Genomic DNA, 14,175 nt, shown 5'->3' on the forward strand with positions numbered 1-14,175 from the left:
TAGGTTTGTTTGGATCATTTTCTTCCCTTAATTTTTCATGTTGTTCATGTATCTTCCCCTCTAGAAGTGCAGATCTGGGTATTGCAGATTCCCCCCTATCGGCTTATAGTGACCCTATAGGTTTCCAAAATCTTTTCTTTAAGGGGGAGATCAATATTAGCAGTGCACAGTACAGATAATATGCAACCCTAAACCAAATAGCCCCTTTGAGAACATTAACAATATTGTCATAATAAACAGAATGAAAAACAGAATGAGTTCAATTATTATCCACAGTACAACAAGTAGATTTGCAATAAGGTTTGCAGTTTCTAAAGGAGGACAAAGAGGATGTGGAGGGGTGTAGGATGTAGCTGTTAATGGGATAAGAAAAGAGTATATAGAAGTTCTACATCATAAAAAAGAGTGAAGGTGTAATCAAAAGAAGTTGGTTGTTAGCAGGAGAAAAGGGAGAAAGAAACTCTGAGGAAACAGGTAAACAAAAGGAAAGGAGAGCAAGAAAAGTAAAGAAATAAAAGCAAAATTTTTCAATAAGGAGGAAAAAAAAATCTACACTATAACAGTCATGTAGTGTTCAAACCTCCAGTCTTTAGTAGCCTGATGTATGAGAGGTACCTGACAATGAGCTTCCAGTCTCCAGCAGGCATCTCAGGATAAGATTTGCCCCACCTAAAGATGGGAAATAAGGCTTCCAGGATAATCCAAGATGGCTGCTCTGGCTTCAAATGTGTTGGCAAATGGGGAGCTGCAGCACAGAGTGTGGGCATGATCGGCTGGATGTCCTGGAGGCGGGGTGTAGTTGGTCAGGCAGGGGTCCTTGTGGTGGGTTCAGTCAGTTGGTCTAGGGGCCCCAGAGGCAGGGAGTGGTCCATTGGCCTGAGTCCTGGAGACGGGGCTTGGTCAGTCCAACTAGGAGTCCTACAGGTCCTGGCTGTTGTCTTAAAATGGTCTTTGGGAGTGGATTCTGAGATCCAGAAGAGTATCCATTTGAACTTGACCCAGGTGCAAGCAACAGAAGACAACAAAAATAGGGAAGCATAATATTGATTTTTTTCAAGAGGATTAACAAAGCAGGAATAGACTTCATTGTACAATTAACCTTAGCTTCAAGGAGGGAGACAGAGCACCACAGAGCTACACACTAATTATCTGACTCAGAGGCCAAGGTCCTTCTGACTTTGCAACTTACCATGCCCTTTCCTTTCCAACAGGGATTTGGGGCAAAGGGCAAAATTAGAGGAAGTAATACATGAAGTCCACAATATTTTCACCAGGTAAAACTGAAAATGTTCAGGGTATAGAAACAGTTTAATTCTCTTACCTTTCTATTTTCTTTCTTCTCTCCATTAAAGAATGATGTGTCTGTCTTACATTAATTTAAAGGAAAGAGAATACTTTCTAAATGCAGATGTTATCAGAAAGGAACTTTAAAATTTAGTGCTCCCAATGATCTACTCTGCAGGAGTAATGCTATTTGCATCGTAGGCTTTCTTATCAACAAGTGTACGAACTTCCCTCTACTACCAGGTTGTATAGTCTAGATGCCCAATGACTCCCTGAAACTCAGAAATGAGTCATTCTCTAAGTCCATGGCAGTGGGCACACCTGAAGAAACAAAGTTCAGGTACATTGCTGGCAGGAGCAGTAAACACAAGACAAGCTCTAGAGGAAGGAGTCCAGAGAGAGAGAGCAGCATGACTTCTGAGAAAGGTAAAATGGATTCAGGGACCTGGCAAGGACCATATTCTCTTTTTCTTTTTTTCCTTCTTTTTGAGTCAGACTCTCACTATGTTGACCAGGCTGACCAAGACCCCTGGGTTCAAGTGATCTTCCTGCCTCAGCTTCCCAAATAGCTGGGATTGCAGGTACCACTTTGCCCAGCTGGGGCCTATCTTCTTGAACATTGTAAAATTGTATGTGATGTGATCTGCTTATGCATGTGTCCTTGGGAATTTTCCAATTTTCCTGTTATTGATTAATATAGTAATATTATTCTTAAACAAGATATATTACTAGTATGATGAATTATTTACAACTCCAAATGATTTTGATTAAATGACACGAAGTCAGTGCTGTTTTTTCCATTGATGGGGGGGCATTAAGGGACCTGGGGAGGTAGCTCAGTGATGGAGTGCTTGTCTAGAATGTGCAAGGCTTTTTGTGTAATCCCCAGCACCATATACACACAAAATTAAATAAAATTATGACTTTTGAAATAATAGTTTAAGAGAACAGAGGTGATAGCACAAGGCCAGTGTGTTAATTGAGAAGTTAATGAGCAGTTACTTGGATTAGAAAAATTCATAATGGAGGACACTTCAGGTGTGTAAGAAGATGATGTTAGATGAGTTGGATTGGAGCTAGATACTAAGAAGGTAGAATTTGGATCACAAGGAAGAGGAGATTCCCTGCTGTTTGAATCCAATTGAAAAAATGATTTTGAGAGACTTTGTAAAAATCTGTGTTTAGAATATAATGAAGAAACTGGTTAGGCTAGAAGAGAATATATGGAAATAATCTGCAGTAAGACTATTTGAAATGTTCCTATAGGGACTTTGAATGCCAGGTTAAAAAGATGGAGGTTTATCTTTTTGTTAGAAAAAAATCTTTGGAGAATTTCTGAATTGCATTGAGACATGACTAAAATAGTGATTTAGGAACATTTTCTTATTACCTGGTGGGTTTCAGGCTGGAAGCAGAAAGAACTGGAGTAAGGAGATCAGTTATAAGACCTTGCAATAGTGTAAGTGTCATAAGACAGGAAGTCATAGACATCAGTTTGGAGTTTAAGTAACAGTGTGTTTTTATTCATTACATTCTCCCTCTATTAAAATTATATTTTATGTACCACACAGGGAGAACAAAGTGGAGGGACACTAAACATGTTATTTAACCGAAATGTTGGGCATGTTGGCACACCTCTAATCCAAGCATGAAAAAGTCTAAGTCAGGAGCATCACAAGTTTGAGGCTGCCCAGGCAACTTAGCGAGACCTGTCTCAAAATAAAAAGTAAAAAGAACTGAGGATGTAGTTCAGAGGGAGCACACCCCTGGGTTCAGTCTCCAGAATATGTACAAAATAGTAATAATAGTAATTTAAAAAATAATAAAAATATCTGGATACCTTGTCTTGACTTTCCTCTATGCATACTGGTAGGAAAGTATCTGTGTAGTTTTAATTTGCATTTCCCTATCGTATACCTTTTGTTCCTGTGTGTATTTGTGTGTGTGTCTTACTGGGAATTGAAAATCTAGGGTGCTCTACCACTGTGCTATATCCCCAGCCCTTTGTATTTTGCCCAGACTTGCCTTTAATTTGCAGTTTTCCTACTTCAGCCCCTGAGTAGCTGTGATTACAGGTGTATGCTACTGAGCTGGGCTCCATGTTTTCTTTGTTTCTTTTCCTTTGTTGCTGGGAATCTAACCCATCACCTCTCAAATGTTCTGTAAATGCTCTGCCACTGAGCTACAACCCCAGACTGCATTATCTGGTTTGGGATTGGGCATCTGACAAATAGATTTCAGCAGAGCCCTTAAAAATCTTGCTTTTCTTTGGTGCAATGAGTGAGTTCAGTTGAATGAATCCACAAGAAAATCTTCCAAATTCATTTACAGCTATGATTTGCAGGTTTAGAAGAATAGAGCACTTTTTCTTAATAGCTCAATTTGTATTTGGGTGTTATTTGACATAATCTCTCTTGGTCAACAGGTCCTTTAACTGGTGATGCCACTCTGAGGTAAGAATAATATCAACACAGTGCAATTCAATTCAATCAAGAATAAGTGACAATTCAATATTTGTAGAACTACAGATTTTTTATTGTTCCCTTCTTCTTTTAAAAATTTTATTGCCACATTATAATTATACATGATAGTGGGATACTTTATGCCATATTTGTACATGCACATAATATAATTTGGTCAATCTCATTCCCTAGTACCTTCCCTTTCCCTCCCCATCTCCCTCCTCCTGATCGACTTGCTCTTTTCTACTAACCTCTCTTCTATTATCATTATTATTATTTCAATTAGTGCATTATAATTATATATACAAATAGAATTCATTGTGGTACATTCATCCATAGACATAGCATAATTTGGTAGATTTCTTTCCCTAGTACTTCCCTAGTACTTTTCCTCTCCTCCCTCTCTTTCAATTCCTTTCTTCTACTCTATTGGCTTTCCTTCTATTTTTGTGAGATCCCTCTTTGTTTTTTTATCCAGCCCACCCCCCAGCTTTCACATATGAGAGAAAACATTTGATCTTTCTGAGTCTGGCTTATTTTGCTTAACATGATGTTCTCCAATTCCATTCATTTACCAGCAAATGACATCATCTCATTCTTTACATCATGTTAACATGATGTAAACATTCTTTTTTTTTTACCATGTTCCCATTCTTCCTTTCTTTGTGCCTTTTCCAACTTAATTTTCTTTGATTATTTTTTTTTCTTTTTATATCTTTGTTCCTATGTCTTTTGGTTTCTATTCAAATAAATTACTTTCCAGCTTGCTTCTCTGTTGTCTTCCTATTCAACTTTTCTCATTAATCATACGTTTTAATAGTCCTCAGTGAAATGTTGGGGGAATTATTTGTCACTTTGATTTCATCTTCCTATTTGATACTATTTGCTCATTTTCCAGACTTATATAGGGAATCATGTCAAGGATATATCATGGGTGGTTGGAAGGGAAAGGGTTGGCCTATGAACTCAATATGGCACTTCAGAAATGAGCGGGATGTAAGAAGCCTATAACTTAATCATTGCATAGAGGAGCCCTCAGCAAAATCTCGAATTTCCCCTGAATAACAGCTTTCAAACATGGAGAATGTTAAAACCTAAAGGCCATTGAGAGCATTTTGAGTTTCTTTCTTACAAGGAATTGCATACAGAATTCTAAAGTGGAAGAATCTTGAGGCTAAAATTGCCAGACTTGACTGCAGAATTTGTTGGCCAAAAGATTCTTCCATACTTCAACACTTGCCAAGCCCACTGAGAAACACTGAAAATAAGTATTGAGACAGGACACTTCTAAGTGTGAAATAGAGAGATTAGCATATAAACTGGTCCAGGTGGAGCACACCTGTAAGCCCAGCTACTCAGAAGACTGAGGCAAGAGAACAAAAAAATAAAAAAAGAAAGATTAGTATATAGTAAGAAATCTTTAAAAAAAAAAATCAAAACAGAACACACTTATACCTAAATTCAAAACAAAACAAAGGTATTAAAAGGCAGTAGAGTGAATTGGACATAACTTTCCTATGTTCATATCAGAATACACCACCAGTGAAACTCCTCATCACATACAACTACAAGAATGGGATCCCAATTAGAATAAATTATACTGCAGGTATATATGTCAAAATACACTCTACTGTCATTTATATCTGAAAAGAATAAATAAAAAATAAAATAAAACAATGGTATTAGAGAGTAATCATCAAATACCATGACTAGGGAAAAAAAATCCTTTTACTATGTTTGTGATTGAAACTGATAATGCATATGAACTTCTACAACCTGCAATAGAAAAGTTTCAGAGATGTCATGTTTCAGATCTGCTTAATAGACGAGGGGAGAATGAAATGATTTCTAGGATCGCATGGTACCTAGAAAAAGCAATCTAGGGCTGCTTTTTATATTTCAGGAGGAGAATTGAACCCTGGGAATTTGATGTCTTCTTTGACCCCCGAGAACTTCGCAAAGAGGCCTGTCTCCTCTATGAAATCAAGTGGGGCACAAGCCACAAGATCTGGCGAAACTCCAGCAAAAACACCACCAATCATGTTGAAGTGAATTTTATAGAAAAATTTATTGCAGAAAGACATTTTTGCCCATCCATCAGCTGTTCTATCACCTGGTTCTTGTCCTGGAGTCCTTGTTGGGAATGTTCCAAGGCTATCAGAGAATTTTTGAGTCAACATCCTAATATGACTCTGGTTATTTATGTAGCACGGCTTTTTCAGCACATGGATCAGCAAAACCGGCAAGGACTCAGGGACCTCATTAACAGTGGTGTAACTATCCAGATTATGACAGTCTCAGGTAATGACAATAAACAGAATCTTAAGTGTTTATGAGACTGTGGTGATAGATCTGTTTGTAGGCTAAATTGATCATTCTAGGCTGGAAGTCTCAGGAATAAGAGTACAAAATAATTTGAGAAAGAACCAGGTCTGTGTGTCCTTTCTCTACTCTTGCCTCTACCATTTTGATGGTAATAGAGATTAAACCCAGGGGTGCTTTATTACATATCCTGAGCCCTTTTTATTTTTTATTTTGAGACGGGATCTCACTAAGTTGCTTAAGTTCTCACTAAATTGCTTAGGCTAGCCTTGAATTTGCAATCCTTCTGCCTCCATTCCTGAGTTACTGGGATTACAAGCATGCCCATCATGTTCAGCAATGAATTGTTCATTTTAGGGAGTGGAGTCCATCTCCAGCAACAATTAGACTACAGCCTTTACACATAGTATGCTTTTTTTCACCCTCCTTTTTATTTTCTTTCTTTCTTTCCTTTTTTTTTTTTTTTTTTTTTTTTTTTGGTGCTGTGGACTGAACCCAGGGCCTCATGCGTGCTAAGCATGTGCTTTACCACTCAACTACACCACATCTATAGTACATTTTTACTTTTTTTTCAGTACCAGTGATTGAACCCAGGGTACTTAGCTACTGAGTCACATCCCAATCCCTTTTGTTTTTAATTTTGAAACAGGGTCTCACTGAGTTGCTCAGGATCTTGCTAAGTTGCTGAGGTTGGTCTTGAATTTGCGATCCTCCTGCTTCAGCCTCCCAAGTCACTAGGATTACAGGCATGCACCACCACACCTGGCTACAGTATACATTTTTTAAGTTGGAACTCTCTTTAAGTAATTTGCCATTGTATTTGTTGAACAAACCATGATTTGTGTCTCCTTAGAGTATTGTTACTGCTGGAGGAATTTCGTCAACTACCCACCTAGGGAAGAAACTCACTGGCCGAAATACCAGCCTTTCTGGATGATGCTCTATGCACTGGAACTCCACTGCATCATTCTAGTAAGTTGCTTTGACCCATTACTGTACATCATCCCACAAAGAATTGAAAACTTGGGACTTAATGTGTTAAGAGACAAAGATTCTGATGCAAAAAGAAGCATCCTTCATCCAACTTCTTTCCTGAGAAGTTTGGCGCAAACTCTTCTCACCACTGTTTTGCCATTTATATGGATATTTAGTTATTTAACTAGTTGGCTCATCTTAAGAAAATATGAGAATAAGACAATCCCTTTGTGCAAAATACAGAGGGAGAAGGGAATGGTCTAAGGTGCATGTGAACTCCACACTAATTCCATTTAGCCATCATTGTTGTCATCCTCACATGCTGGCTCCAAGGATTTCAGATTGTTTCCTTTCCCATAGTGGTGAATGTCATTCTGTTGAAGAAATGTGGGTGTTTCATTTGAATTTTTGAAAGTAGTTCAATGATCTTCCAATTGACATTTTTGAACGTTCATGGTAATAATAATATTAATTGAAATGTTTATCATAAGAATAAAATATAATCTGTTTTTATTCCAGAGTCTTCCACCTTGCTTAAAGATTTCCAGAAGACGTCAAAAGCAGCTTACACTTTTCAGACTTACTCTGCAAAATTGCCATTACCAGACGATTCCACCCCACATCCTTTTAGCTACAGGGCTGATACAGCCTTCAGTGACTTGGAGATGAATAGAATTATTCCTGTGCGTGCTATTTTAAGAACAAGCAATGTTGACCCACCAAGGAGTGAGTGTCATTCAGAATCTAGAAATCTGGGATGCGAATGAAGCTCAGTGGCAGAGCACTTGCTTGGAATGTACAAAACTCTGGGTTTGATCTGCAGCACTGGAAAAAAGAAAAAAGAGAGAGAAGAATCCAGAAATTTTCAGAAGCAACATTATCATATATTGTGTAACCACCTGCCATATTCCAAATTACCCTAAAACTTTATATCTTTTGTTTTGAATGTTGTATCTTAAAGCAATAAATATTTATTGTCACAGTTTCTGAGGCTTGGGAATTCAGGAGTGTGTACTTGGCCTAGGGGTCTACCAAGAATTGTAGTCAAGGTGTGAGCCAGGACTGTAGTCGTTTGCAGGCTTCACTGAGGTTAGAAAAGGTGCTTCCCAGATGGCACACTCATGTGGCTGACAAAATTGGTGCTGGTGGTTAATGGATCTCAGCTTCTTGCCATGAAGTTCTCTCCACTGAGCTGCTTGAACATCCTTGTGATATGGCTGCTGGTTTCCTACAGAATAAGTAGTCTAAGAGAAAGCAAGGTGGATATCCATGTCTTTAATAGCCTAGTCTTGGAATCACACCCTATCATTTTTTTTTAATTGGTCACACAGGCCAGCTATGATTCAGTGTTGAAGAGAATTTGAATCTCAGGAAGTGAAACTCATTAGAAGACATCGTGGGTTCCCTATAAGGGAATTTTTCTGTACTTTGAGGACAAATAATTACAGGGAGCCAACTTCTAAAACATAGCTAGAGGGAAAGAAAGAACAAAGTAGCATATTTTTCTTTCTTTCCACATCAGAACATCTGTATCAGAACACAATTTAATAAATGATTTTTATCAGAATTTATAGGATGATTTACAGTTGTAATAACCACCACCAAATTTGAGTAGCTTAACATATGCACACACACACACACACACAAAAAATATTTATTTCTTGTTTTCATTGCAGTCTAATGTAAGTTAGATAGAAATGTGGGGTCTTAGAGTCCACTTACTGAATTCTGTACTTTCAGCCAACACAGAATAGGCTGGGGAACATTAAATTAGTGTGAAAGAGTATGTTTAGGATCAAGAACTAACAAAGGTCATTTATGGCCCCATTCCACTGACCAAAAATCTGACATGTAGACCCACATAACTATAAAGGAGGCTGAGAAACAAAGTTGTGCTGCTGCCTAGAAAGAAAGAAGAAAGTGATTCAGAGAACAGAGTACCTGCCACATTGAGGAAACTAGGAAGCTGCAACTTGTGCAACTTGGCCAGGCTCAGAAAGGAAATACCCTGGCAGAATGGGACTAAAACCTCAATGTGCTTTTATTGCCCTGAGGCATTCATGATATGCAGCAACCAGAATATCATGGACTTTGATAATGGCGTGAGATAAGCTCAGTCATTTGCCTGGCGTGCCCTTCCTGGGTTGGTCTGGCAATAGGGCAATCTCTTTCTGGAGCCTTAAAAAGGTCTGGGAATATGAAACTGTCCATATGACAACTATCTATAGTTTTTTTAAAAAAACTTATGTAAAAGATACACTTTGTCAATTGCTCTTACAAAAAATTTGTATTAGGAAAAATTTTCAAAGACAGGACATAATTTCTCATATGAATGTTATATTTCCTTTATTATGCAAGACAAAAACAATGTAAACCATTATATTTCAATTTTTCTTATTTATTTTTTTAGTAGTGTTAAGGATCAAATCCAGAGCCTTGCACATGCTAGACAAGCCTTCTACTGCTGAGCTGCTTCCCCAGTCTCAAACCATTGTTTTTTAAAATCTAATTCATTTGGTTTGGAGGAAGTTGAGAGCTAAGATTTTGTTTTTTGCTTTTGGTGCTGGGGATTGAACCTAGGGTCTTGAACTAGCATTCTACCATTGAGCTATGCCCCCTAACCTGAAAGCTGAATTTTATGTATGTCTGTAGCTTTGCCTTGTGTTGAATATATTTGTCCATACTCCACATCCTAACTACTTGTCTCTATCATTTTATTATCTCTGCATTTTAAAATATTTTGCTAATTTGAATAAGTAAATTTGTGATTTGGGAACTTGGTATAGATAAGTCATAAAAATGTGAGTGATACATGGTCATGGTGGCACATACCTATAATTCCACCTACCTGGCAGACTGAGGTAGAAGGAACATATGTCTGAGGCCAGTCTGGGCAACTTATTCCCTGTCTCAAAATAAAAAATAGAGAAAAAAGTGGGGGCAGGCTGGGGTTGTAGCTCAGAGAGTTTGCCTAGCAAGTGTGAGACCCTGGGTTCACTCCCCAGCATGGCACATGTGTGAACACACACAAACTGTGAACGATAAGCAATATAAGAACTATAGGGGAAATAAAGTTATGAAACAATATTGGAAGGGCCCAAAACTTGAAATAGCTATTTATCAAATAATTCTATACTGATGGTCATAACATTTCTAGAAGGATAATCTGGGTTGAACCTTAACTAATCTCTGAACAAGGTAAAAATGTTCTCAATCTTTTTAACTCTCTTCCTGCTGAAACACACCCATTCTGATGCCTTCATCTCTGGTGGTTTTAAATGAAAGTCTTTTCATAGTTACTACTTGTTTTTTTTGTTGTTGTTGTTGTTTGTACTAGAAATTTTTAGGGGCAGAGGGGTGTGGTATCAGGGATCGAACTCAGGGGCACTCAGCCACTGAGCCATATCCCCAGGCTTATTTTGTATTCTATTTAGAGTCAGGGTCTCACTGAATTGCTTAGCGCCTCACTTTTTGCTGAGGCTGAGTTTGTACTCAAAATCCTCTGCCTCAGTCTCCTGAGCCTCTGGGATTACAGGAGTGTGCCACTGTGCCCAGCTTGTACTAGGGATTTAGCCCAGGGGCACTTTGCCACTGAGTCACATCTACAGCCCTTTTTATTCTATTTTATTTTATTTATTTATTTATTTATTTATTTTGGTGCTGGGGATCGAACCCAGGGCCTTGTGCTTGCAAGGCAAGCACTCTACCGACTGAGCTATCTTCCCAGCCCCCCCTTTTTATTTTTTGTTTTGAAACAAGTTCTTACTAAGTTGCTGAGGCTGGCCTCAAACTTGTGATCCTTTTGTCTCAGCCTCCCAAATTGCTGGGATTACAGGCATGCACCACCACACTCTCTCTGCTATTCTCCACCCCGTAACCTCCCTTATTCTAGGGCCTTGGTAAATTTCGAGGCTGGTCTTGAATTTACCATCCTCCTGTTTCAGGCTGCTGAGCTGCTGGGATTACAGATATTGCGCCATCACACCTGGTCAAAATAAGTAATTTCTTACCTATCGTGACAATAAAAATCTAACTCTAAAATGACCCAGTTTACCTCTTATAGCTTCTTTGATGTCTTCTTGATCTTTTGCTTTATTTGCTTGGATTTAATTTCACAGAATTTAATTTTTAAGCTTTAAAAAATTAAATTAAATGTACTTTTCTAAATAATTAGTAAAACAATAAACATTGTTTGACAATGGGGTACATAAAATTTAGAACCAAAAAATGTGAGTTAGACCAAATGTGAATATACAACTCCAGCGTAGGACACACTACCTAACGAAAACAGACCTCTAAAAATGTTTGAGTTGGCCATGGTGGCTCATACCTGTAATCACAGCTACTTGGCAGGCTGAGGCAGGAGAATCACTCATTCAAGGCCGTTGTAGGCAACTTTGTGGGATCCTGTCTCAAAAGAAAATTTAGAAAAGGACTGAGGATGTAACTTAATGGTACAGCACCCTTGGGTTCTTTCCCTAGTACTGGGGAGAAAAAAGAAAAGATTTCTGTCAGACTTCTCAAGACCAACACTGGAAACAAGAAAACATTGGACCCAGGCCTTTAAAATTCCAAGGAGAGGGCTGCAGTTGTGGCTCATTGGTAGAGCGCTTGCCTGGCACGTGCAAGGCACTGGATTCGATTCTCAGCACCATGTATAAATACATAAAATAAAGGTCCATTACCAACTAAATTTTTTTTCAAAATCCAAGGAAAAAATGTTTCTCAGCTTTGACTTCTGTACTTATTAAAACTATTTATGTAAGTAGGGAATAAAGATATTTTCAACATGTAAATATCCAAAAAATTACTTCCTGTGATCCCTTTCTCAAGAAGCTATCAGAGGGTTTACTACACCAAAATGATAGGCTCAGTCAGGAAAGGGGGAATATCTGGAATTCAGTACACAAATAATTCAACCCAGAAGAGGAAAAAAAAATTCCCAACATTTTGTGTATGTGTGTGTGTGTGTGTGTGTGTGTGTGTGTGTGTGTGTACACTGACAATTTATGGCTTTTCTAGGAATTGTCTGTTATTATCCTTTGTCCATTTTCCATTGGTTTGTTATCTCACTTGTATTCATTTGTAAGAGAGCTTTATATGTTAGAGGTATATGTATTTTCCCCACAGTTTTGACTTTGATTATGATTTTTTTCTGAAAGAAAACTTAAATGTTTTACAGTCAAATATATAATTTCTAGTTTCTATGCCATACCTAGTACTTTTCTCTCTACCAGATTATAATCACAGGGGGGAAGAGTTGACAAGAATTCCTGTTTCCTAGAGAAAGAGAGCAGATTCACTACACTGTAGAGGTGGTCCTAGACATAAAGTAGTCATTTTTTTTTTTAGTTTTGAGGATTCAGCAACAGGCCTCACACATGTAAGTACCCCTTTCCCACAGAGTTATGTGCCGGGGTCCAGCCCTAGCAGGGGTCGTAGTGGTCACAGGTGATGGAGTAGGCGTCGGTGAGGTGGAGAACAAAGCAACACAAACTCAAGGAATGGATGCTATGTTCTAAATTTTATTTTTCCCAGCCAGCTTTTTATACACTAAAAGGTAGGCAGTTACACATGTTTTTTCAGAACAGGAAAAAGTCACAAGGAGAAAAACAAAAATATTTTGTATGATCATTACTGGACTAGACAACGAAGTATTCTAATTATTTTAGTAATTGTTTACTTGTGATAACCTATAACTAAACAATAAGACATATTAATTTTTAACTGATCATAAGGGTTAAAGCAAGTTCAGTCATATGACTACTGCTGTAGTTAATAAATGCTAGACATTTTAAGCTAACAAATATATGATGTTGTCTTATACTGTGTGCACTTAACATTGAGGAACACTTTATTTCTTCTGTTCCTGTTATTCCTTCCTGATGGGGTTGGAATTATTTTCCTATGTGTTTCAGGTTATCTGAGAGTAGTCAACAGGGGATTGGCAGCTAGAATCTGTTTTTGTATTTTCTCATAGCAATCTTGGTTACTCAGAGTTTCATAGTAAATGAGTAAATCTGAAATCACTGTTCCATAAGAAGTCTGATTTTTATGTTCTAACCCTGGTTCTGTTAAGACCCCTATTTTCAGGGAAAACACATAAAATATTATAGTAAACCTACACATATTAAGCAACCAAGGAAGGAAAGCCCGCAACCCAGATTCCCAATGAGATGAGATTTTGCAAACATCTTTTTTACTCAGTGGAATCCTTGTCAAGCACTGAGGGGAATTGCAGGTGGCGTAATAGTTATGCCCCAGCTTCATATAGTGATCATAAATATATAGTCTCTCATCTGCTTTATTGAGTGACATTCTCCAAGAGTGTTCTCCAAGACTGCTCAGGTGCACACATGGAGAATGCTGGTGGTTAGAAGTTAGTTGGTTATAGATTTTTGGCAACTGGAAGCAAGAAAATGACTGAGGGGCAAGAAAGCTAGATGAGAGAAGGGGGATGAAGAAAGGACAGTGGTGGTATGTTGCAAAAAGTATGGGGGACAATGAACTGCAAATCTTGATAAGGTTATTAAATAAGTGGAGGGTGTGTACTTAAAGTATAAGAAGAAGAGTATCTTGTCTGAAACAGGGTGGATTAATTATTTTGAAATCAAAGTAGCTACAATTGATAGCAAATGCCGGGTGTACGACCAGGAAAGTGGGAACCCGGGAAGTCTATAGCTGAGGTAGAGTATCAAAGTAGAAATGAAGAGGTCAAGTAACTGAAAAGTAAGCCTCATAATTTCATTTCAGAAGATTTTTTTGTTGTTCTCACATGTTTTTTCTACCCCATGAGTTGTAGAATAACTTTGAGAAGTCCCTATCAGACCTAAAGACCTAATCAGACTTGTTTTGTTTTGTTTCACAGTGCTGGCAGGTGGTCAAACCCAGAGCCTCACACACGTGAGGGAAGCGTTCTATAACTGAGCACAAATGGTTTGACCAAGGGTCACAGAGAAGCTGCTAAATTTTAAACCATTCTGCCTCCTAGTTTAGTTTCCTCATCACACCACTACACTGCCTCACCAAAGAGGAAGTAGTTGTTTGTGACAAAAAGAGCATTTCTTGCAACTTTCTTTATATATCAGACCAATTCTCCTTCTGATTTTACAATTCAAAAATATCCACGAGA

The 14,175-nt window shown here is 38.0% G+C and overlaps 1 protein-coding gene across 1 annotated transcript; it reads left to right on the forward strand.

Annotated features, from left to right (window-relative positions):
* Positions 1-1,694: 1,694 nt before the first annotated feature.
* Positions 1,695-7,955, forward strand: APOBEC1 (apolipoprotein B mRNA editing enzyme catalytic subunit 1; the record flags this gene model as incomplete). The annotated part of the gene is made up of 5 exons (XM_079141753.1): positions 1,695-1,710; positions 3,710-3,737; positions 5,650-6,047; positions 6,922-7,040; positions 7,563-7,955. 5 exons carry the CDS (start codon positions 1,695-1,697, stop codon positions 7,710-7,712), a joined length of 711 nt encoding a protein of 236 aa, XP_078997879.1. The 3' UTR covers positions 7,713-7,955.
* Between the last annotated feature and the right edge of the window lie 6,220 nt (positions 7,956-14,175).

This window comes from Sciurus vulgaris, assembly GCF_902686455.1.
Source record: "Sciurus vulgaris genome assembly, chromosome: 5".
Classification (NCBI taxonomy): domain Eukaryota; kingdom Metazoa; phylum Chordata; class Mammalia; order Rodentia; family Sciuridae; genus Sciurus; species Sciurus vulgaris.